Here is a 25,648-nt window from a genome sequence, read left to right as displayed (position 1 = left end):
GGCAGGCAGCTCCTGTGTCCAGAGCTGCAGTCCTGCCTTCTTCTCCTAAGTCATAATCCTCATCTTGGGAGTCTCCTCAGTATCTTCACACAGATGTCCTGTGGGCACTAGGCACCCAGCATACCCAATACTGATTCATCCTCTTCCCCTGGAACCCCAAACCGGTTCCTCTTTCTGACTTTCTAAGCGTAGTGCAGAATATCGCCTGGGTTTGCTGATCTCTGATCTCCAGCCCAGGATGCTGCTGGCACACCAGTGTGTGGTCTCTACGGTGCAGATGACTGGCAAGAGGGGGCCTCTCTGGGCAGCTGAAATCCTCCTGGTCTGCCTTTGAGCCAGGGCCCGAAGGCTTGGTCAGCAGAGCAGTGCTGGGCTTTCGCCACCGTTGAACCCTTAACCAGACCTTTATACGGGGCACAAAATCCACAGCCGTACTCCCCGGCCCCAACCAATCTTCCCCTCTTCTCCATTACAGGCTCTCCCGGCAGGTTACTTTGCCCCCTAGTCAGTTCTAATCTCCTTGTGTTCCTATACAGCAGAGCAAACAAATGAAACTCCCACTGTATCCAGAAAAATGCCTGAACACTTGAATCAGTCACTTACGGGCATTCATATGATTTCTTTCTCTGTTGCCGTCCCTTTGTTGTTCATTGAAATTCCCTTCTCCTGTGGTTTGCCACATTCTACTTCCTATTATATTTGCAAATTTATTTCCCCTTTTAGGATATAAGCACCTTGAAGGTAGACGAAGTACCTTAGCCCTCTTTCCATCCTCTCACAACCTAATTCAGTGCCTTGCATGTACAAGTCTCTTACCAATGTATGTTGAATAACCAACTTCCCATGCTTTCTTGCGTGGACTTTCTCTAATGGTGGGAGCTGCCCCCTTTTGGCCACCCAAGTGGAGCACGGCCTTGAGAAGTCACTGCTGCACTGTCTGTGCACCTTGTGGAAGTTATGCGGTCTCTCCAAGCCTCAGTTTCTTGTCGTTAGTGGGGATAATACTTATACCTGTCTCAGAGTGTGACTGTGAGAATTAAATGACTTAATTCATGTAAAATCCTGAGATAATGAGCTGCACTCCAGTGATAGTTTCTATCCTAATAATCCTAATAATAATGATGATGATGTTGTTTTTATCATCATCATCCAGGTTCCCAGCACTAAAGCCAAGTCAAAAGGTAATGTTAGGCTATAAGCGAGTCTGAGTGTTACCACCTAGACCTGAGTTTCTGTTGTTGTTGTCTTTAAGACTAAATCAGCCTTTTTCATTATGAGTATAACACATTTATTCCTTGGCATAACAAAGTTGCATATATTCAGCTCTTTCATATTGAAGGTGTACATTTCCCTGTATGAATTCAAATGCTAAGCTTACCTGTCCTCTGTTAGGTGGTTTACGTTACATCTGGAAAACCTTTATTCCCCTTTGCAGATATGGTGTTGGTCCTGCCACAGCGGATGTGCCCTTTTGAAAATGTCAGCACTGCCCAAAGAACAGGATGATGGCGTTTTACAAATCCAAAAGAACTTCTTGGATGGGTCGGTACTGTTGTACATTTTGTTATCGTTTAGTTAGCTCAGTTTTTGTCTTCCGAGAAGCAGGGAACAGTTCTTGGTAGTTGGTCCATTTCAGTTTACCTGCTGATAAAGCACTTAGTGCTGGGGATACAGTTTAGAGTGGTCGTCTTTAATTTGAAAGGAGTGAGTGTAACATAATCATGAAGCACCTCAGCTGCATTGTTTTTAGAGATGCACGATGAAGCATTTGGGGGAAGTGGCATGATTTCTGTAATGTTGACAGCTGTCAAATCTAGGTCAAGGTATACGTCACTGTGTTATTCTTTTCTGCTTTTCTGCATGTTTGAAAATTTTCAAAATTAAAAGTTTAAAAAAAAACTAAACTGGATGAATTTAAAAACAGAAAAGGAGTAGACTTTGGAGTTAAATTGCCTTGGTTCAAATCCTGGCTCTTTCAGGTGATAAACTTTGTAATCTTGGGCCGGGTGGCTCTGCCCTTTGTTCCTGCATCCCCACCTCTGCTGGCTGGGAGCGGCAGCGGGCAGTAGTTGCCTCGTTGGGGAGGATTCAGTGGGACAGACCTGGGCGCCCAGGAAGTGCTCAGGAAAAACGAACTCTTTCTAACTCTTGCCTGCTCTTCTAATCTCTTGTTACTTTTTGTTACCTAGAGTTTATAAGACCATCCACAGGCCACCCTATGAAATTGTTAAAACTGAAGACCTGTCAAGCAACTTCTTATCCCTGCAGGAAATCCAGACGGCCTACTCTAAATTTAAACAGCTGTTTCTGATAGGTGAGAAGAATGCCGAGCAAAAACTTTCTGTCACATGGGGAAAGACATGCCGCGTGGATCAGGTGAAAGTCGGTGCCATTCCCCTGGGTTCCTCATGGCTGTACACAGAGGTTCCCAGCCGTGAGGGCTGGTGTCACGGAGCGGAGGGGCCAGTCACCACGGGGCCAGCTGCCCTCGGTACACTTGCTGCCGCCATTTTGCTCCAGGCTCTTGCCCTACTGCTGCTTCTCAGGGCAGTGAACACAGAGCCACCGTCCTCCTCTCTTCCTTCCCCAGTGGTGAGCGTTGAGCTTCTCCCTTAAAAGTTGTAGAACTGTGCAGTACCTGTATTCACCGGCTACTTTGTAAAGTGAATCATCTGTTTGTTTTCCTTAGTGGCTTATTAAATGGACTCCTCCCTCACCAAGTGGAAATATTTTATTTATTTTTTTTTCCGATTGAGCATATATATATATATATTTTTACAGTGTAAAAAACATTCAGTTAATCTGAAATGTGCAAAGTAGAAAATGAAATATGCCCATCCTAGCCACCACCACTTCCCTGCCCAGGCTGCCCAGTGTGAACAGTTCAGAACTTGAATCAGATGTAATCAAAGTCAGTCACCTGTTGATCCTCTTCACTCTTGAATGAGTGTTTACCCTCAGATTTGTCACACTTATAGGTAGCTTTTCCTAACTTTGACTTTTTAGCCTAGTGGTCTGATTTAGGATTTATTCATTCATTCAGTCAACATTTGTTGAATTTCCATTATACACACTAACTATGCTAGGCATTGGAGATAAAGATGAATATGACACCAAGGGAAACAAGTGTGTACCTCTAATTAGAACACACTGTGCTATGTGTTATAAAATAGGTTTATAAAAAGCAGGCACCTGGCGGAGAAGTAAGAAATTGCACTAGTTGATCCAGGACTGTGATTCTCCGCTTCTGTTTTCACCATCCAGTACTTTGCAGGGGTATCTGCCTTCTCAGTGATTTGAGTTTGCAACTCTGACATGCAGTAGACTTCTGTAAAATGCAGGGCTTCTGTATCAAGGTGGATTGGGGGGATATTGTCTGGCGTGCAAGGTAAACGTGTGTGTTTAGTATTCCAGCAGAAGCTAGCTCTTCCCTCAGGCCTCCTTGGCATTAGGACGTGGCCTGTTGCATCTTCCTCTTCTAAGAGCAGCAGCCTGGATGTCGACTCTGTCTGCCTAAAGCATGTTACTCTCCTTGTTGAGTTACAGGGTGGACTGTGGCTTAGTATACAGATTGTAGGGCACTTTTTACTTGAGCAATGCAAGTCTATTTTTGACTACCACACCATTCCAGGGGTTTACAATTCAAAAACAATTTCAGCTGAAGGTTCGAAATGCTGGATTCTCAGCCTAGTCTGGGGCAGCGCCTCTGAACAGCACAGGTTTTACAGCAGAGGCACAGCTGCAAACAGTGCCTGACTTCTTTACTCTTTTTCCTTTTTTCAGATAATAGTACCGAATTTTGGGACACAGATATAAAATGGTTTTCCCTGCTGGAAAGTAGCAGCTGGCTTGACATAATCAGGTATTTCAAGGCGTTGTTTTGCTCATGAATTACACAGTTCTCTAAGCCAAAGTAGTAGAGCAGGACTTCCCTGGTGGCACAGTGGTGGCACAGTGGTTAAGAATCCACCTGCCAAATGCAGGGGACACGGGTTCGAGAAGATCCCACATGCCACGGAGCAACTAAGCCCATGCACCACAACTACTGAGCCTGCACTCTAGAGCCCACGAGCCACAACTACTGAAGCCCGCACGCCTAGAGCCCGTGCTCTGCAACAAGAGAAGCCACTGCAGTGAGAAGCCCGCACACTGCAACAAAGAGTAGCCCCTGCTCACCGCAATTGGAGAAAGCCCACGCTCAGCAACGAAGACCCAAGGCAGCCAGAAATTTAAAAAAAGTAGTAAAGCAACCTGACAAATAATTTAACTGTTTTCTATTTCACGGTTAAATATTCTTAGATCACATATTCTGTTCAGGGCTCAGCTGGATTTTACATTCATTATTTATTATTTCTGTGCACATCTGATAAGAATTTACAGACATGCTACCTGCCCATACAGAGATCTGCTCCCTAGACTATAGACTAGGGATGGGAAGCCTACAAAAAAGGGGACGTGGCAACCCAGCGTTCTAATTGAGCAGCAGCGCTCACCCCCAGGGAGGAATCTGGGGATTGAGAAGGGGAGGGATGCTGAGTTTCTGGGTTTGTTTTTGTTTTTGGCCGAGACCAGGGATGGAACCCACACCCTTGCAGTGAAAGTGCGGAGTCCTAACCACTAGACCTCCAGGGAATTCCCCGGATGCTGAGTTTTTACTGAATACCTTTTTAGAAGAATTCTGTATCTTATATGTCTCTTACCTATTAAAATTTTTTTTTTACTGTCATTAATGCCAATTAGTTATTTTTCATTTCGAAGTTAAGTAGAGATTCCGAGAAAACAGAATTTTATTCCCTTTCCTACTTCCCATTTTGAATAGCTTCTGTCTGTTGCCCTTAAGTAGAGGAGAGGGCAAAGGGAGGCGCGAAACAGAAATGATGACAGGGTGAGAGCAGGGGAGAGAACAGCTCCGAAGAGAAGACTCCTCCCTTCCACCTAGCTCGGCATCCTCTCTCACATCTGCCTGGGAGTTTGTGCAAAGGAGCCTCAGGCCTCCAAAAACTTTTTAACAAATAGGTTTTGAGGAGCCTGCTGCATGTCCTTAATTTGAATATATAATTGCAAGTATTGTGATGAATGTTATAAAATAAAAGGACCTTTCCTTCCATGGGGTGGGTAGAGGTGAGTGTCCCTAAGCCGGTGAAGAGCCCAGGGAGGCGCCACTGCTGCAGGGTTACCAGTGCAGAAGGCAGAGCTGCTGGCAGCGGCAACAGTCTCAAACGGAGCTGCGTCGAGAGAGACAAAGGGGTTTCAGGGCACACTGGGCCTTTCCAGCCACACCAACACATTTAGCCCATGACCTTGAGTTAACAAAATGGACCTGCAGCACAGCCTCCAGATGTGGGCCTTTCTGGGTCTTACTGAGACTCACCAACACACTCAGATACGAATTTGCAGTAAGTATTTCTAGTTTAGGCGTCACGTAGCAACATTTTTACATCCATTTTGGAAATCCCTTCTGAAAATTTTAAGTTTCTAATAAGCAGATGAGTGTCTTGCAGTATCTGAATAGCATGAATGATAATTTGTTTCTTTTTGGAGATCTTCAGCATGAAACAGTAAATGAGATAGAAAACTGAAGATCATGTCAGATGCCTCTAAATTTCTTATTGTTCATGATACTAAGCTCAGGAACTAATATCTGTTTTTCTTGCCTCTCTCCTATGTAGACGCTGCCTGAAAAAAGCAATAGAGATTATAGAATGTCTAGAAGCGCAAAACATGAATGTTCTTCTTTTAGGTAATATATTTAAAGCACAAAGGGTGGTTTCCTTTTTCCTTTACTTGGGATTCTGTTTCTGTATATAGAGATTTATGTAAGTGGAATTGTCTTGTGGAAGGAACGAGCTGGTGTAGAAATCCTTCCATTCTTTTTACCCTGACCTTGGAATGCTCTGCTTTGGAGTTCATTGTTATAGTTTAAAAATAAATTCTTTCACTTGGAACTCGGCAGACCTGTTCGCAGCCCAAGAAGGAATTGTTTGGTATCTTTACCAAAGCTCACATTTCCTCATATTTTGAGGTTTTGTTTTATATTAACTCAAAGTTAAAATCTTTGGATGATCGTTTTTGTATGAAGAGACCCATGGATGGTTTAATTGTTATTTTTACATCTTTGTGTCTGACAACTTCGTGCAGTTGCCACCACGATTGGTGTGGACCGCGATTCCCTTTTCTTCCGTGGACTTAACTTCCTGTACATGTGGACAGGATATACACACCCAGAATGTGTAAAAGAAGTGTAAACCTCATGCAACAAAGATTGTTGGTGGAATTGGTTAGATCTGAGCTAAAATATTATCTGCTGTTTTGAATATTTAAAGTTTCTTATAGCCCCATGCTTTACATTAAGTAGACTGTCTCATGCTTTCATCCCCTCAGGCTTTTATCATTTTTCTGACACTCTCCATGACTGCTAGAATTTAGCTTCTGTGAGCAGACTGGAAATGTGTCCACCTGTGATTTCTGTACCTTCTGACTTAAATTTTAATACATGCACTGAGCACCTCCCATGTACAGAGCTCTATGCCTCTGCCTTCTAGAAGTTTGAGAGAGCAGGCCTAAGGGTGTTATTGAAAAAGATCTAATTAACAATGGCAGAACAGAGTACTGAGTAACTGGTGAAAAGGAGGGATGAAGATTGGGGGGCTGAGAGGTGCAAGTACCCAGGGCCAGACTGCACCAATCCCAGAGTTGCGTAGAATGAAATGGGGATCTTTAGCGGGTGAGGCTGAGCTCTCCTCACTCCCCGAAGGACTGCTGAGTTGTACCTCTGAAGTCTCATTCTCTAGCTGCTCTTCCTAGGACTCGCATGTGTACTGTTAACACCCTTCATACGCAAGAAGGAAGATTCTCTTAAAAAATGAAACTTGTTTTGGAAGGTGATAGCACAAGAAAGACAAATATAAAAATCTGCTTCTTCTGAACCCATGTGTCCCCATTGTTTAGGCTTGTTTCCTGGAGGAGAAGTAGGAGCACAGTGTAAGCGTGGCTCTGTAGTGCTTCGTGACCCCGGGGTCAGGAGGAGAGTTTAACAGTGCAAACACCTCCCTACGTAGAATTCGTTCTGAAGTTTCTCTAAACCCACTGCTACCAGCACCATTGTCCTCGTGGACATTTTAAAATAGCACCTTGAGTTGCACTTCTTGTGTAAAGTAGAAACCACAGGGCTGTAGACCTTGACTTTTAGGACCTTAAAACTAAGACAAATGCACGGATGTAGATGTATGTTTTTATTTGCTATGAGTCATTTATGGTGAACCGGGATGTGAGCAGAATTTTCATCGTGTGGTTTTGTACCGTGCACCCCAGGGGTGGGCACATGGCTTATACTTACTGTGGACAGTTTCTCCTCTAGGCTAGGCAGAAAGAAGCGGGCCCCTCTGTGCTCCCAGACAGAAATGGAAAGAGCCGTAGAGCTGAGAATCAGAGCATTTTGGTGCAATCCAGGAATGCTACCCTTTCTCCGAAGCAGAGGTAGTGGAGGAAAGGTGGCTGAGAAGCAGTTTTGCCTTGGAACAATGAGTTCAGTGATGGAGACCCTGACACACCAGCTGGAAGGGTTTTGAACTTGGTCTGTGGACCCAGCGAGTGCCATGATGTATCTGATTGTGCCCTCATCGTGTAGCACATTTGGACCCCGCATTCTGACAGTGGGTTTGCCATGCTGCATTTATTCATCAGTAACCAATCCATCTTTAGTGCCAGTGTGTGCTGGAACCAGTGCCAGCCAGGCTAGAAGCTATTTGTCTCTCAATCTGAAAACATTACCGTTTTGGCCAAGGCCACTGGCCCTGGCCTTTGGAGAATTAGCGCTTGACCGTCAGTGGGAGGCGCTGGTGTTGAGGCCCCTGCTGTTACCTGTGCCTGTGCGAGCCCTCTGCAGCTCTTTAACACTTGGTACCCTCCTTCCTCTCCGCGCTGCTGCTGGGCCTCCCTCCACCCCAGAGGAGAACGCTTCCGACCTCTGCTGCCTCGTTTCCTCTCTGGTGCAAGTGATGATGGACCCCCACTGTCGAACCAGGTTCGGTTTCCAGAGCCTTGTCCAGAAGGAGTGGATCGTGGGCGGACACTGCTTCCTGGACCGCTGCAACCATCTACGTCAGAGTGACAAGGAGGAGGTGAGTGTCCCCATCACAGACCCGGCAGCCATGGGGAAGCAGAGCCCCGTCTCTTCATTCATCTGTCTTCCGACCGAGGGCTCCTGCCTGCAAAGTGCTCGCCTTTTAGGGGCTTGTCAGGAAGGCTGAGGTCAGTGCACTGCTAGATGCCTTTCAATGCTTGAAACACTATTGAAACTCTTCCCAGGGGAGAGGGGTGTTTATTAACAGGTGTGTTCAGAGTCTTCTCTTCTAAATTGTGTACCCCAGGGGGCTATTATATTTCATGGTGGAAGTAATACTGATTTGTAAAACTTAAATAAAAATGAACTCAGTGAGAGAGACTCCCACAGTTTCTGTTAATTTAGCCTTTGCAAAAAAAAAAATGAACATTTAGGGTACAAGTTTCCTACAGAAAATACATAATAACGCAAAGTAAATTTTCCTTGCAGTAAACCCTTTCAAAATAAAGCACAGGGTTATGTGAATGCTATCCAGTACCAGGGCCTTCGCCATGGTAGCTGCAGGTCTGGGCCTCCGAATTCAAGCACTGGAGAGTTAGTGTTACAGTTCAGTTAGTGAAAATGAGCCCCCCAGGTTGGGGTGTACTTGTCTAGGTTACAGCGGTGCAAACTCCTTTGGCTGCATTATTAACGACTGTGGAAAGAAAAATGAAAACAGGTGAACTTTAATTAGATCACCTGCAGAGGTAACGTATGCTAGCAGGGCGACTGGTGGTTTTTCTTACCCCAGGTAATAAGCACGTCTGTCTGCGGTGCTGGACAGCTTGACACAGCGGCTGTGGAAACAGAGACGTGGCTCTTGCCCATAAGGGCTTGGTGTGTCCTGGGAGACCCAGCCCCCTCTCACTAGGCCTGCAGTTTCTTTCAGGACAGTTCTGTACTCATCCGTGTCCCATTGGGCTGAATGGACATCACCATCTTTCAGTCTTGAAAGGGACCTTGCGTTTCTGAGATACTAATTTGAAAGGTTAATGGGACTCAAATAACATGACGGGCAGAAAGAGCTGATACTGTGTGGGGAAGAGTGTGCTTTTGTGTATCTCGTATAGTTTGTATATCTTGAGAAAAGGGGGACTGACAGGCACCGTGTCTAGTGGAGCAAGAGCCCGAGAGCAGATCAGGTCTGTTTACCCAGTGCTGGGAGGAGTCACCCGTACTTTGTGAGCCCATTTCCCTGACTGTACAATGAGGTCCAAACATTTTACGCTCTATTTAAGTATGCTCTTGAACATAAAATGAGGTGCGAAATAAAGTTGCCCATGTAGACCTTTCTTTTCATCTCAACACTGACATACTGGAGTTTTGATAGAAAACTGGGTGGTCTACTTTGTGATGTAATTGACACGGCACTGGACTTTGATTCAAGAGCTGGCTTCCGGGCTTCCCTGGTGGTGCAGTGGTTGAGAGTCCGCCTGCAGATGCAGGGGACACGGGTTCGTGCCCCGGTCTGGGAAGATCCCACATGCCGCGGAGCGGCTGGGCCCGTGAGCCATGGCCGCTGAGCCTGCGCTTCCGGAGCCTGTGCTCCGCAACGGGAGAGGCCGCAGCAGTGAGAGGCCCGCGTACTGCAAAAAAAAAAAAGAGCTGGCTTCCCAGCTCCCGCCTCTCAGGAGCTGTGTGTGAGACCTTGGCCAAGCTCGGGAAGGGAGAGACTGTGACGTGGCCTGTCCTGTCCACCTGACAGGGTCACTGGTGATTGGACAAGGAGTAGTTGGGGATGACAAGGCACCCTCGAAAACTCTCATCTCTGCTATTAGAGGGCTTGCCTCTGAAGCTAATAAAAGAGGCCATCGCTTAAAAAAGTGCATTTGTGAAAAATGTTAGAAACTCATTTTTGCTGCTTCTGCCTTCTCTCCCATCCTTTTTCTCTTCTGCGCCCTCATTGTCAGGGGTGTGGAGAAGGGAGTATCCACAGTATTTGAAGTAATTGAGTAGTATTTCTTTGTAACAGAGTGCTACTAATGAGAAGAGTGGAATTCTTCTGTGGGGAACAGCATTTCATTTGTTGAGGTTCAGAGCTACTGTTCCCTGTTACCAGGATCAGTTGCAAGTGCTCATCTGTCAGTGCTGATTGACAAGGAGATTTTTACATCATCTCAGGAATGTCTTTCACGCAGAGAGGTCCTGCCAAGTCCTGATGTTAATCCACGGGTGTGTGGTTTCAGTTGACCATATTTATCGCTGGGAATGGGATGGAGTTGAGAATGTGAATCGCCTGGAATGCGTTTCCCAGAGAATATAGTGCCCGGGAGAGGTTATTCCCCAGCTGTCGAGGTGGCTGCCCCGAACCCAGGACCGCCGGTGCCCCTCAGTCACGTGTATATCGTTTTCACGTAGGTTCCCGTGTTCCTGCTCTTCTTAGACTGTGTCTGGCAGCTGGTGCACCAGCATCCCCCAGCGTTTGAGTTCACGGAGACGTACCTGACCGTTTTGTCAGATAGCCTGTACATACCTATCTTTAGCACCTTCTTCTTCAATTCGCCTCATCAGAAAGATACAAACATGGTAAGAGTCCCTCTTAGGAACCTGTGTATTGAAGAAGCCAGGTCTCACAGGTAGGGTGCAAGAAGATTGATGATAAAAATGATAATTTTGTAACAGTGATTATATGCTGGGCCCTGTTCTGAGTGCTTTCCGGGTATTGATATTTAATCCTCAAGCACCCTGTGGGTCTGAATTATTATTATCCCTGAGGAGCTGAGGCACTGAGACAGTGAGTAACTCGCCCCAGGTCACATGGTAAATATTGGAGCCGGGAGCAAGTGTCAGAGCCAGGAATGAAGCAGATTAAAAGTTGTCTTTGTGAACAGGTCAGATGCCTTCTCTTCCACTTGCCCGATGCCTGGAGTGACTCTGAAGAGAGCTGTGGCGGAGCAGGGAAGCTAGGCTTTCACTTTCCGTCTTAAACGTCTTTAGTCTCCCTTGAGGCCGCGCTCCCAGGGCCTTAAGTCTGCGCCATCGGTGCTCTGACCGGCCCTCTGGGGGCCTCGGGGTTTGCTGGAGCTGGCCCTCCAGTGGGATTTTACCAGGCTCCACTCACACAGCCTCGCTGCTCACCAGCTTCGTGACCTCAGGCGGTCACTTCCATTTTCTGAGCCTCAGTTTCCCCAAAGGTGAATTGGAAAACTAGGAGTGACCTCACAAGGGTGCTGTCCTGGGAGACCGCGGCTGGCATGCGGCCCGCTGGAAGCAGCGCGTCCTGCCCCTCCCCACGCAGAGCCATTAGTGCAGTGAGCAGCCCCTGGAAGGCTGGCTCTCAGGGCAGGCGGGGTGCGCCTTCCTGGGGCCCGTCTCCAGCGCCGTGTTTGCTTTCCTCAGCCCCGCTGGAAGCGCCGTGACCTGTGCTTGTTTTGGCAGGGCCGGGAAGGCCAGGGCGCACAAAGCAAGCCTTTGAATCTCCTCACCGTGTGGGACTGGTCTGTGCAGTTCGAACCCAAAGCCCAGACGTTGCTCAAAAACCCTCTTTACGTGGAAAAGCCAAAACTGGACAAAGGCCAGCGGAAAGGAACGCATTTCAAAGTAAGATGTGCACATGTCTAACCCCCTTCGTCTGCGCAGAGATCCCCATGTCTGTAAGGATGAGAGATACACGGACACAGTCTGCAGTCGAGATCGTGACGGGCAGATTGTCAGGGCCCTGAGAATCCTTTGCCTTCAGCAGGCCAGCGTCTGTCCTGATGAGACGTAGCCATTAGCTGAGTGTCGCCGGGGCTGCTGCGTGGAGTCGAGCATCTCGCCCCTGCCCGCATGCGGTTGGTAGAGTAGAGGGGACGGCGATCACGGTGTGGGCTCTACTGTGCCATCTGTACCGGTTCACATCTTTAATAGCCAGGCCTCTCTTCACGCTAACAATGGTGTTTGCGACTAACGTGTTCTGTCAGGGGCCACAAAGTCTCTGGCACAACTTCCCGCATGCTGTTGGAGCTCGAAAACAGCCACAGACGCCCCGTAAGCAGACAGGCCTGGCTGTGTTCCAGTATTTACAAAAGCAGGCACCAGGCCAGATTGGGCCCGCGGGCTGTTGTTTGCAGACCTGGGCTGAAAACGACAGGCATCAAATTATTTGGGCCTCCCTTTAGATATTTGTTCCTGACCTTACTAGTTATTAACCCCGACGCTCCCTGGGTGATGCGTGATTTACATGGCATTTCCCGTTCAGTCTCCTGACCTGGACCCCCTGCCAGCCCCCCGACCCCATGAAAGGGAGAGCGGGGTGGCCAGTGGTGGCCAGTCACAAGTCGGTGCGCGTCACTGCCTTCTCCACTGCCATCCTTCTGATCCCGCCATCCCACGGGGCTCCTGGGAGCCCAGCCCGTCCTGCTGTGGGAGCTGGCTCCGTTCTAAAGGGGCTTGGGGACCCAGGTGAGCCAAAGCCAGCACTCGCAGAAGGCACAGCTGCTGGATAACTTAGAGCTGATGCTTCGCCCTTCAAGGGTCCTCAAGCCCAGGCTGGGTGTTTGCCCTCCTGGCTCAACCTCTTTCCTGTCTGTTGGGCCAGAACTGCCCTGCGCTCCAGAACAGTTTGGTCGGAGGTCAGTTTTTGTCAGCGTGCTGTGCCCCCTGGTGGCCGCACACACACTTCCCGCCTGGTCAGGATTGCAGAGCTGCTCCAGGCCCTCAGAGACTCAGAGACGGAAGGGAGGAAATAAAAGCTCCACTCGGTAAGACTAGAGTCCATTTCTCTGCCCAGGCCCCGTTGTTCTAAGTGTCCCTTCTTGTAGATGGGAGCAGAGGACCTAGGTTCCAGGAGCTGGCCAGTGGGAGAGACTTAAGCTGCAGGGTTGGGGCATCTCGGCTTGTACTAGCTAATGCAGAGCTGGCGCTGGGCCATCGAGGACCTGTGAAGCCGTTTGGTGAGGCATCTGGGCGTCAGGCTCGGGGCCTCTTGTTGAGTGGACAGGTGACCTTGGAGTAGTTCTGTAGAGACCAAAGAGCCGTGGCCGGCCAGCACGATGCACTGCCCTGGGAATTACCACTCGTGACCACGGGGTCCACTCAGGTGTGGGGTCCCAGCCTCAGCCCTAGGCCTTGACCAGGCTCTGGGGGCACAGTGCTGTTCACACCTGGCCTGTCTGGAACGCTCCGTTCACTTAGGGCTTCAGAGAGGGGCTTGCAAGACAAGGAGAGCTCTGTTAAGAGTCCAGGCTCTGGAGCCAGACTGTGGTCGTGAAACCACGTCTGGCACTTGGTAGCTGGGGCCTTTGCAGTTACTTAACCTCTGTGCCTTAGTTTTCTCATCTGTAAAATGGGGGCAGTAATAGTGACTTTGAGAACTGGGTAAGTGGTTGCACGTTAAGCGCTGAGCACAGAACCCGGTAGGCAGTGAACACTCTGTGGCTGTTAGGTTCCACCTGCTTCCCCTGATCCCTGACTCACCTGGATCACTGGGGAGAAGAGGCCGGCCCCCGACTCCTGGCCTTCGGCTCTCCTGCCCCCAGATGGAAAGTCAAAAATCCTGGTCATCTCTGACTTGGGGTATTGTGAATGGTTTTGCTTTCTACTTTGTATTTTTATTGTTGTTCTACATTCCATAATAAGGAAATATTTTTTATAAGGAAGAACCACTGGCAGGAGCATGTTAGAGAGTTAGGAGACTAGCCCCAGAATAAAACTTTTATCTATTCTGATTTCAAATGGATACCTCAGGGGCAGAAGAGCTGGAGAGAAACAGCTTCTCCTCAGCTTTTTACCTTCTCCTTTGGGCACCAGGGGTCCCTCGTAACCGTCTTGACCATCTTCACAGCCCTTTCGCAGTGCATCCCCAAACGCAACACGTTGCTTTGGCTGCAGGTGGAGTTACCGACGAGGGCAAAAATGTAAATGCTCTCACGTTTTCTACTCCGTACAGCTCATCAGAGAGGCACATCCAGCCTGCTTAGCCAGTCCTCAGGTTTCTTTTGCTCCCGTCTGTCTCTGTCCAGAATCTTTTTGACTTAGGCTTGACCTCCCACTGGATGCCCAGTAGCCTACAAGTTAAGCCTACACATTATTTCAGTGGAGTGACAGGCTCTTCAGGTTGTCGGCAGCACTTCCTCACAGGTGGTGTTCAGACTATTGTGAAAGCGAACACTGTAAATTTCTCAAAGAAGAAACATATTGCTCCCTTCAAAAATGAATAGGCCTCATCCCCAAACTCCCCTAAATCATCATCAGCCTATCTTAACTTAAGCTTGTCCTTCACAAGTACTTAACGCCCCGCACCTGGTTTCACCCATTTGTTTATACACCCAGTGTGCACCTGACACGTGCATTGTGGCATAAACAAGAAACCCCCGCCCGCCGCTGCTTTCTCTCTGCGTGTGATAGCGTTGCAATGAACTTACGTTCACGGGGCAGTTCTGATATCTCATGACTTCTGTTAAAGCAGGATTCTGCCTTGATGGGAGCAGCTGTCACCGTGCTGTCCAGCTAACCAGAGATTTTTATTTGTGTTTTCTCTCAAAGCATCAACGACAACTTTCTTTGCCACTCACCCAATCTAAATCATCTCCCAAAAGAGGATTTTTCAGGGAAGAAACAGATCATTTAATTAAAAACCTTCTGGGCAAGAGAATTAGCAAACTGATTAATTCCTCTGAGGAGCTGCAGGACAACTTCCGAGAGTTCTACGACAGCTGGCGCAGCAAGCCCCCCAACTACCACGGGCTACTGCTGCCTCACATCGAGGGGCCAGAGATCAAAGTGTGGGCCCAGCGCTACTTGCGGTGGATTCCAGAGGCCCAAATCCTGGGTGGTGGCAGAGTGGCCACCCTGAGCAAACTCTTGGAGACGATGGAGGAAGTCCAGCGCCTACAGGAGAAAATCGAGGAGAGACACCACAGCCAGGAGGCCCTCCAGGCAGAGGCCGCCTCGCTGCTGAGGACCTCAGCCCGCCTGTCCTCCTTGTTCCCTTTTGCGCTGCTGCAGCGCCATTCCTCCAAGCCAGTCCTGCCCACCAGCGGGTGGAAAGCTCTGGGAGATGAAGAAGACTTGGCCAAGCGAGAAGATGAGTTTGTGGATCTAGGGGATGTGTGACTGGTCTGCTCAGTGGAGGTAAGAGAGGCGTGTCACAGGCTGAGGCAGGAGCCAGACACGTCTGCTGTCTGCATCGGGCTGTCGCGCTGAAGCTGACTACTGGGAGGAAGCCTGGGCCTTCAGGAAAAGAGCTGGTCCTCATTTCCCTCTCCAACCCCCATGATTCTGAAAGACTATGCAATTAAAACCATAGCTCTAGTATTATTAGTGGAAAGGAGTTACTGCTTGACCCATAATACAACTGTGGCCAGTGTCTTCTGCATTAGTATCATACAGACCCTGCGGTAGCTGGTTTACTACTTAGAAAGGGCCTTGGTAAGATGTGCTTGGACTCCATACCGTCTTCAGATCTTTGCTGTGCCAGCGTGATTTATCCAGTCGTCGGGAGTAGTAAGTGTCTCTCTAGCCCATCTCGGCTTGGAACAAGTCCAACTTTACCTGATGTGTGTGTGGCGAGTTGAGAGATTCAAACAGAGGCGTTTAGATGTATGGCCTTCACTTCCAAACCTTAGCGTCTTTCCTTTCTGCGTCCTCTTGCCACGCGTGTCACCATCCTGACGTTTCCGAGCATCCTCAGGCTGTGTCACTTTATGTGGGACGGGGGACTGGCTCGGGGGCCGGCAGCCCCGGGTCCCCCGCCTGCTCTGTACCACTCGCCACTGCCCCTGCACGCTGCCCACCTTGGTGCACGTGGTCCCGGGATCTTGCTGCTAAACCTTTTGGGCAAACTGGGGGACTCCCTTTGGTTTGCCCAGAAGAGCTTCCACTTTTCTGGAGGCGTGCAGTGTTTGAAAGCAGTTGCTTTGCCTTTTCCTAATAGCACGCCGGGGCGTCAAGCGTCTGTGCCCGCCGTCCTCAGGACGGTTTCCCCAGATTCTGTTACCTTATAGACTGATGAGTAGGATCGCTGTTGAGCGTAGCTTTCATAGGGAAGCGGTCAAGCAGAAATATCAGAAGTGATGGTGATCACATAGTACCTCAGCGATTTAAAAAGCCATAGAAGAAACTTGACTATGCCTGGTAACCTTCCTGGATCTGCTGTCTAAATGATATATATTTTTTAAATGCAGGAAAGTACACTTTGTAAGGACCAGTTTTTTCATTCTCCATGGAACCCTGTTCAATTCCACAAAAGGAAGGGGAAAGAAATTATCTCGCATTAGAATGTTTCCTATCGAAAGTTTGCCTTTTATATCCATTCGTTCTCCAGTGTAGATCCCAATTTGAATATTGCCTGTTTAGAAAAACTTTCAGTTGCTTAAGGGCAATAAGAAATTTTGAAACTATTGACAAAGAGGAGTTTCTCGGTTTGCACTGAATCGTCTTTTGTACACACAAGAAATTGCTTTGCAGTCCTCCCCACGCCATGACAGTGGAGATTGAGGGGAGGGTAGGATTCATGCATCTGGGGCCAAACACATGCCCAGTCTTGGTTGCCTTAAGAGTCTCACTAGTAAGGTCAGTGTTGGGCTTGCAGTGGGGATTTTAAAATGACCCTAGTTCGTTGGCTACCTTCTTGTACGTTCTGTGGGCCTTCTTAAACTAGCACTAACCTCCCTTCCCTGCCCCACTGCCTCCCAGGTACACTATGGAGCTAACTAGTTTTGTTACCATATTATAATGGGAATATTTATACAGTAGCCTCTTCAGTCTTAAGCTCTTAGTAATTTTCATTCCAAAAATGCCTGGTGTGATGCTCTACACTCCATAAGGTATGGTTTAAAGGCACAAGGTCACGGCCCCTGTCATAGTGGTTGAATGTGCATTGAAATATTTTTCTATGTTTTTTTTTTTAATAAAATTACGATAGAAAAATAAGCTGTTTTAACACGTAAGGTCATGACAGTTTATGTATTTATATTTGAAATCAGATTTCTATAAAGCCGTATTTGTGTACAGGATTCTCAGTGGGTTTATATATTGTGACGTTTTTATTCAAGATTGAGATGTGGATTATGCTTACCAGTAAAAGCTGAAATGAGACCATTTACTTTGTCTGAAATGCTGCACTGTGCACGTTTGGAAATGTACATTAACTTCCTGTATGTAATATCTTGAGTTTGTTTATACCTCCAAGTTTTTACACTGAAGATAAATTAGCTTTAATTACATTCAAAACGTTTTTTAAAAAAGGGAATAAGCTGTTGGGCTAAATCTGTATAAATGTGCTTTTTATTTTCTGGATGTACAATGAGAGTTTATACTTGTATTTCACTGCATCATATCCGATTGCAGAAATTAAAGCACAATTTACAATACTGTATTTGCTGTGGTGGATATAACATGGAATAATTACTTTCATTTAGTCAGTGTGTGTGTGTCTGTGGGTGGTCGATTGGTTGGTGGGTGGGTGGGAAACCAATAACCAAATAAAGATTTGGCATTTCAGGAGGAGATAAAATCCTGTGACGAAAAATAAAATAGGGTAGGAGCCCTACAGGGTGAGTAAAGGGAAAAGGTTTTTTTAGTCCCTGGAATTAAATATCACTGCCTCTTTGCTTTTGTGGGGATGTGTAAAATGATGATTCTGTTACTTTGTGGCTGGAAGGGATCTGAGTTCAGTTAAACCATGGAAGAGAGAAGCCTTCGCTTTTCCTCCCAGAGAGGATAAGCACGCTGGCCTGGCTGTGATGGTGTGTATGAGTAGGATTTTGTTCCTCATTCGCCAGTTTAGCGTTTACTAGATTGAGACCTGTGACTTGTGGTGGTTGGGAAGTTCCTCCCTCCTCTGCCCTTTCCTGCCCGTGGCCCTCTCCCTCTCCATAGCCCTGCTCTGCTTGCCCTTCCCCTGCTGTCGGCCAGGCCCAGCCTCCTGTGCGGCAGAGCTGACTCTGAGCCATCCCTGGAACTTTATAAGCCCTCACTGCTGCCCCACTCCCTTCGGATGTGTCAGTTCTTTGATACTTGTATTAAACTCCCAAGTATTTAGCAGTTCTGGCTCTACAGGCTCGCAGACTCCAGTCCTGTTTTCCACATTTGTTAACCAGCTCTTGGACTTGGGATGACTCGGCTGTCTCTCTCTCCGGGTTTTACTTGTTCCTTGGTTTCCAGGTGAGGGTCGGGGAGGGACCGGAGGGCAGGGGAGGGGAAGAGTGGGGCATTTTCCATCCAGTGTGAAACAGGACTGTGGGGAGAGGTGGCTCCCGTTGAGAACAGACTCCTGGCTCGCCTGCCTTCGTGTCACCTCCTGTCCTGGAAGGTGAGTCGAGGGGCAGAGGGAGCCTGGACTCCAGCCTGATTTCCCAGCCCCTCCAATGGCTGTGGTCAACGTTGCTCAACAGGAGGAGAGGCTCCTCAGCTGTGCTTGTGCCCCCCTGGGCTCTAGAGCATTGGTGGAGCCCGCCCTGGGGCAGGACCACTGCAGGGACAGGGCCTGTAGTGACACAGCCTTCCACGTTGACCCTTCCAGCAACCTCCCCCAAACACACATACACTCTCTCGCCCTTAAAAATATTAGATGGGGATGGGAGACGCAAGACCCTGTTTGTGCCGTGGGCTCCAGTGAAACCAGGGATCGTCCAAGGGCTTACACAGGAGAATGTTGACAACCAAGCTGGCCACTGGTAATATAAAATAAGTGGTGAAATGTCATTTATATATTGAACAGGAAAGTAATTTGTTAGAGTGATGTTTCTGTATCTTTAAAAACACAAACATCTTGGTCTCTTTTGTGGTTCAGGCCCAGGTTCTTTTAAATTCTTTTGTTTTTAATCCTCCTATTACACCGTCTGCCTTTAGCAGTTTAAGGATATGAAGTGTATAACCATATGGAAATATACACAGTAAGCTTTTGGCTTTCTTTTAGAAGAATCCAGTTTTGCTAGCCAGTCCAGCTTTTGTTAATAGTTGTTTTTTTTCTTTTAAATTTAGATTTGCATATTAGTTTTATGGAAGGCTGTGTGGCTTTTTTGTTTTTAGTCCCAGTCATTTTCCAAATGATCATCTTCACAGATGTTGGGGCCAGGCGAATGCAGGGCTTGCTTATCGCCAGCGCTGAAAGGGCACAGCGCGTGCCATTCCTGGGCTGGGAAGGAATGCAGAGGGGCCGCCTTTCATCCCTCAGACTGACCTGAGGACCTCGGCCTGGAATGCACTGCGGTGCCTCAGGGAGAGTTGGACACAGCCCAAGCCAAACTACCTAGGATGAAAAGCAGTAGTTTTTCTGGGCTGAGGGTAGAGGTATGGGGACAGGGCTGGGCTGGGAAGGGGGCCCGAGGGCTTGTTCTGGAATGATGGTAGCATTCTACATCTTGATCAGCGTTTGGCTTGTACAGGTGTGTGCCAAAACTCGGTGAAAGTACATCTAAGCTGTGTTTCACTGTATTTAAATTGTACATTAAAAGAAAACTAGGCAAATATTGAACTCTGGTTGATGATACTGCCACCAAATTGTTCAGGGGGAAATGCTCTCTTGTCTGCATTTTACTTTGAATGGCACCAACAGTAAGAGGGATTAATGGTTGGGTAGAGGGACGGACATGGCTGGATATGTGATAAAGCAAGTATTAGCAAAATATCAGTGATGTGATCTCGAGCTGGGTGTGTGGGAGTATGAGTATCCACAAAATTCCTTAAAGTTTGCTATGTTTGGAAGTTTTTACAATAAAATATTGGAAACATTTTTAAATAAACCCTTCAAGAGTCAATTCTAAACAGATGGGGAAAAAAGTGCGTAGGAGTATATCCGTCTTTTATGGGAGAAGAGAAACCCTATCCTTATCAAACTACCTGGCCACCAGGAGGATATAATGGAACTCAGAGAAGGGACCAGAGTGTTCGTGTTCTCCCTCCCTTCCCTCCTCTGAGAATTTGACAGAGAAAGATGACTGCATCACAATTAGTGAGCAGTTAGTAGCTGTCACAGTACCTGCCCCCTTCTTCTGTTTCCATTGTCTCTGCGCCATCATTTTCTGTTGCCCGGATCATTATTCTAAACTCCATTTTCTCTGCTTTTGGTCCCTTCTCTCATGCTGCCCGTGAATCTTCCTAAAGTAGTCATGTGATTTTTTTTTTCGGCTTGAAAACATGTAATAGGTGCATTCATTAGAACTCTGGGTTGCAATATCTTAAGCCAAAAAGAGGGATTGTGTGTGTTTGAAGGTGTAAGTCAGAGATGCTGCTGGGTCTTGGTTCCTGAAGCCCATGTAGTCTTTTCCGAGTGTTCTTTGCTGCTTCTGCTCTGCACACCAGCTTTCTCGTCTTTCCAGTCGATGAAGTGGGATGAAACTCCCACAGTAACTCTGTTTTCAAGAGGCCAGTCAGATTGAACTGTAATCCTGGTCGTATTCCACATCCTGGGTAGAGAGTCTGGGCCAGCCAGCTGTGGGGCAGGGTCTTCCTGTGGGACTCGGGCCACTCCTACCAGCTCTGGGTGTGCTGGGCACTTGCCTTCCCAGCACAGACTGTGACAGCTACTAACTGCTCACTAATTGTGTTGCAGTCATCTTTCTCTGTCAAATTCTCAAATTTTGTCACATGAGGAATGTCACAATTCTTTTTTTTTTTGAATTTTATTCATTTTTATACAGCAAGTCCTTATTAGTTATCCATTTTATACATATTAGGGTATACATGTCAATCCCAATCTCCCAATTCATCCCACCACCACCCCCACCCCACCACCACCACTTTCCCCCCTTGGTGTCCATATGTTCTCTACATCTGTGTTTCTGTTTCTGCCTTGCAAACCAGTTCATCTGTACCATTTTTCTAGGTTCCAAATATATGCATTAATACACGATATTTGTTTTTCTCTTCCTGACTTACTTCACTCTGACAGCCTCTAGATCCATCCACGTCTCTACAAATGACCCAATTTCGTTCCTTTTTATGGCTGAGTAATATTCATTGTTATATATATATACCACATCTTTATCCATTCATCTGTCGATAGGCATTTAGGTTGCTTCCATGACCTAGCTATTATAAATAGAGCTGTGATGAACATGTGGTACATGTGTCTTTTTGAATTATGGTTTTCTCTGGGTATATGCCCAGTAGTGGGATTGCTGGGTCATATGGTAATTCTGTTTTTAGTTTTTTAAGGAACCTCCCTACTCTTCTCCATATTGGCTGTATCAATGTACTTTCCCACCAACAGTGCAAGAGGGTTCCCTTTTCTCCACACCCTCTCCAGCATTTGTTGTTTATAGATTTTCTGATGATGCCCATTCCAACTGGTGTGAGGTGATACCTCACTGTAGTTTTGATTTGCATTTCTCTACTAATTAGTGATGTTGAGCAGCTTTTCATGTGCTTCTTGGCCATCTGTATGTCTTCTTCAGAGAAATATCTATTTAGGTCTTCTGCCCATTTTTGGATTGGGTTGTTTGTCTTTTTAATATTGACCTGCATGAGCTGTTTATATATTTTGGAGATTAATCCTTTGTCTGTTGATTTGTTTGCAGATATTTTCTCCCATTCTGAGGGTTGTCTTTTCTTCCTGTTTGTAGTTTCCTTTGCTTTGCAAAAGCTTTTAAGTTTCATTAGGTCCCATTTGTTTATTTTTGTTTTTATTTCCATTACTCTGGGAGGTGGGTCAAAAAAGATCTTGCTGTGATTTAGGTCAAAGCGTGTTCTTCCTATGTTTGCCTCTGAGAGTTTTATAGTGTCTGGTCCTACATTTAGGTCTTATACATTTTGAATTTATTTTTGTGTATGGTGTTAGGATGTGTTCTAATTTCATTCTTTTACATATAGCTCTCCAGTTTTCCCAGGACCACTTATTGAAGAGACTGTCTTTTCTCCATTGTATACCCTTGCCTCCTTTGTCACAGATTAGTTGACCATAGGTGCGTGGGTTTATCTCTGGGCTTTCTGTCCTGTTCCATTGATCTATATTTCTGTTTTTGTTCCAGTACCATATTGTCTTGATTTCTGTAGCTTTGTAGTATAGTCTGAAGTCAGGGAGTCTGATTCCTCCAGCTCCAAAACTATGTTGAATAATAGTGGCGACAGTGGACATCCTTGTCTTGTTCCTGATCTTAGAGGAAATGCTTTCAGTTTTTCACCATTGAGAATGATGTTTGCTGTGGGTTTGTCATATATGGCCTTTATTATGTTTAGGTAGATTCCCTCTATGCCCACTTTCTGGAGAGTTTTTATCATAAATGAGTGTTGAATTTTGTCAAAAGCTTTTTCTGCATCTATTGAGATGATCATATCGTTTTTATTCTCCAATTTGTTAATATGGTGTATCACATTGATTGATTTGCATATACTGAAGGATCCTTGCATCCCTGGAAAAATCCCACTTGTTCATGGTGTATGATCCTTTTAATGTGTTGTTGGATTCTGTTTGCTACTACTTTGTTGAGGACCTTTGCATCTATATTCATTAGTGATATTGGTTTGTAATTTTCTTTTTTGTAGTATCTTTATCTGGTTTTGGTATCAGGGTGATGGTGGCCTCATAGAATGAGTTTGGGAGTATTCCTTCTTCTGCAATTTTTTGGAAGAGTTTGAGAAGGGTGGGTGTTAGCTCTTCTCTAAATGTTTGATAGAATTCACCTGTGAAGCCATCTGGTCCTGGACTTTTGTTTGTTGGAAGATTTTTAATCACAGTTTTAATTTCATTACTTGTGATTGGTCCGTTCATATTTTCTATTTCTTCCTGGTTCAGTCTTGGAAGGTTATACCTTTCTAAGAGTTTGTCCATTTCTTCCAGGTTGTCCATTTTATTGGCATAGAGTTGCTTTTAGTAGTCTCTTATGATGCTTTGTATTTCTGCTGAGTCCGTTGTAACTTCTCCGTTTTCATTTCTAATTTTATTGATTTGAGTCCTCTCCCTTTGTTTTCTTGATGAGTCTGGCTAATGGATTATCAATTTTGTTTATCTTCTCGAAGAACCAGCTTTTAGTTTTATTGATCTTTGCTATTGTTTTCTTTGTTTTTTATTTCATTTATTTCTGCTCTGATCTTTATGATTTCTTTCCTTCTACTAACTTTGGGTTTTGTTTTTCTTTCTCTAGTTCCTTTAGGTGTAACGTTAGATTGTTTATTTGAGATTTTTCTTGTTTCTTGAGGTAGGCTTGTCTTGCTATACACTTCCCTCTTAGAACTGCTTTTGCTGCATCCCAAAGGTTTTGGATCATCATGTTTTCATTGTCATTTGTCTCTGGGTATTTTTTGATTTCCTCTTTGATTTCTTCAGTGATCTCTTGGTTATGTAGTAACATATTGTTTAGCCTACATGTGTTTGTGTTTTGTTTTGTTTTTTTCCCCCTGTAATTGATTTCTAATCTCATAATGTTGTGGTCAGAAAAGATGCTTGATATGATTTCAGTTTTCTTAAATTTACCGTGGCTTGATTTGTGACCCAAGATGTGATCTATCACGGAGAACGTTCCATGTGCACTTGAGAAGAAAGTGTAATCTGCTGTTTTGCATGGAATGTCCTATAAATATCAATTAAATCTATCTGGTCTATTGAGTCATTTAAAGCTTGTGTTTCCTTATAAATTTTTTGTCTGGATGATCTGTCCATTGGTGTAAGTGAGGTGTTAAAGTCCCCAGTATTATTGTGTTTCTGTCGATTTCCTCTCTTATAGCTGTTAGCAGTTGCCTTATGTATTGAGGTACTCCTATGTTGGGTGCATATATATTTACAATTGTTATATCTTCTTCTTGGATTGATCCCTGATCATTATGTAGTGTCCTTCCTTGTCTCTTGTAACATTCTTTCTTTTAAAGTGTATTTTATGTGATATGAGTATTGCTACTCCAGCTTTCTTTGGATTTCCATTTGCATGGAATATCTTTTTCCATCTCCTCACTTTCAGTCTGTATGTGTCCCTAGGTCTGAAGTGGGTCTCTTGTAGACAGCATATATATGGGTCTTGTTTTTGTATCCATTCAGAGAGCCTGTGTCTTTTGGTTGGAGCATTTAATGCATTCGCGTTTAAGGTAATTACCGATATGAATGTTCCTATTACCATTTTCTTAATTGTTACGGGTTTGTTTTTGTAGGTCCTTTTCTTCTCTTGTGTTTCCCACTTAGAGAAGTTCCTTTAGCATTTGTTGTAGGGCTGGTTTGGTGGTGCTGAATTCTTTTAGCTTTTTCTTGTCTGTAAAGCTTTTGCTTTCTCTGTTGAATCTGAATGAGATCCTTGCTGGGTAGAGTAATCTTGGTTGTAGGTTCTTCCCTTTCATCACTTTAAATACATCATGCCACTCCCTTCTGGCTTGTAGAGTTTCTGCTGAGAAGTCAGCTGTTAACCTTATGGGAGTTCCCTTGTATGTTATTTGTCGTTTTTTCCCTTGTTGCTTCCAATAATTTTTCTTTGTCTTTAATTTTTGTCAGTTTGATTACTGTGTGTCTTGGCATGTTTCTCCTTGGGTTTATCCTGCCTGGGACTCTCTGCACTTCCTGGATTGGGTGGCTATTTCCTTTCCCATGTTAGGGAAATTTTCAACTATAATCTCTTCAAATATTTTCTCAGGTCCTTTCTCTCTCTTCTCCTTCTGGGACCCCTATAATGCGAATGTTGTTTTGTTTGTTGTTGTCCCAGAGGCCTCTTAGGCTGTCTTCATTTCTTTTCATTCTTTTTTTTTTATTCTGTTCTGCACCAGTGAATTCCACCATTCTGTCTTCCAGATCACTTATACATTCTTCTGCCTCAGTTATTCTGCTATTGATTCCTTCTAGTATATTTTTCATTTCAGTTATTGTATTGTTCATCTCTGTTTGTTTGTTCTTTAATTCTTTTAGGCGTTTGTTCTTTAATTCTTCTATGTCTTTGTTAAACACTTCTTGCATCTTCTCGATCTTTGTCTCCATTCTTTTTCCGAGGTCCTGGATCACTTTCACTATCATTATTCTGAATTCTTTTTCTGGAAGGTTGCCTATCTCCACTTCATTTAGTTGTTTTACTGGGGTTTTATCTTGTTCCTTCGTCTGGTAAAAAGTCCTCTGCCTTTTCATCTTGTCTATCTTCCTGTGAATGTGGTTTTTCTTCCAGAGGCTGCAGGATTGTAGTTCTTGCTTCTGCTGTCTGCCGTCTGGTGGATGAGACTATCTAAGAGGCTTGTGCAGGCTTCCTGATGGGAGGAACTGGTGGTGGGTAGAGCTGACTGTTGCTCTGGTGGGCAGAGCTCAGTAAAACTTTAATCCACTTGTCTGCTGATGGGTGGGGCTGGGTTCCCTCCCTGTTGGTTGTTTGGCCTGAGGCGACCCAGCACTGGAGCCTACCCGGCTCTTTGGTGTGGCTAATGGTGGACTCTGGGAGGGCTCACACCAAGGAGTACTTCCCAGAACTTCTGCTGCCAGTGTCCTTGTCCCCGTGGTGAGCTACAGCCACCCCCCGCCTCTGCAGGAGACCCTCCAACACTAGCAGGTAGGTCTGGTTCAGTCTCCCCTAGGGTCACTGCGCCTTCTCCTGGGTCCTGATGCATACACTACTTTGTGTGTGCCCTCCAAGAGTGGAGTCTCTGTTTCCCCCAGTCCTGCCAAAGTCCTGCAATCAAATCCCGCTAGCCTTCAAAGTCTGATTCTCTAGGAATTCCTCCTTCTGT

At 45.9% G+C, this 25,648-nt stretch overlaps 1 protein-coding gene across 1 annotated transcript in view; it reads left to right on the top strand.

Moving 5' to 3' along the window:
• The window catches only part of MTMR12 (myotubularin related protein 12), a 63,698-nt gene extending 46,299 nt beyond the window's left edge, over window positions 1–17,399 (top strand). Inside the window, exons 9-16 of the mRNA XM_030843693.2 lie at window positions 1,436–1,542; window positions 2,190–2,314; window positions 3,784–3,862; window positions 5,670–5,740; window positions 7,948–8,120; window positions 10,460–10,627; window positions 11,480–11,641; window positions 14,567–17,399. Of these exons, the coding sequence (XP_030699553.1) occupies window positions 1,436–1,542; window positions 2,190–2,314; window positions 3,784–3,862; window positions 5,670–5,740; window positions 7,948–8,120; window positions 10,460–10,627; window positions 11,480–11,641; window positions 14,567–15,136 (1,455 nt within the window). The 3' untranslated portion in view covers window positions 15,137–17,399. The remainder of the gene's footprint in view (window positions 1–1,435; window positions 1,543–2,189; window positions 2,315–3,783; window positions 3,863–5,669; window positions 5,741–7,947; window positions 8,121–10,459; window positions 10,628–11,479; window positions 11,642–14,566) is intronic.
• The last annotated feature ends 8,249 nt before the right edge of the window (window positions 17,400–25,648 follow it).

Source organism: Globicephala melas, chromosome 3 (assembly GCF_963455315.2).
Source record: "Globicephala melas chromosome 3, mGloMel1.2, whole genome shotgun sequence".
Classification (NCBI taxonomy): Eukaryota; Metazoa; Chordata; class Mammalia; order Artiodactyla; family Delphinidae; genus Globicephala; species Globicephala melas.
The sequence above is the reverse complement of the archived record's forward strand: the minus strand, read 5'-3'. Positions and strand labels throughout refer to the sequence as shown.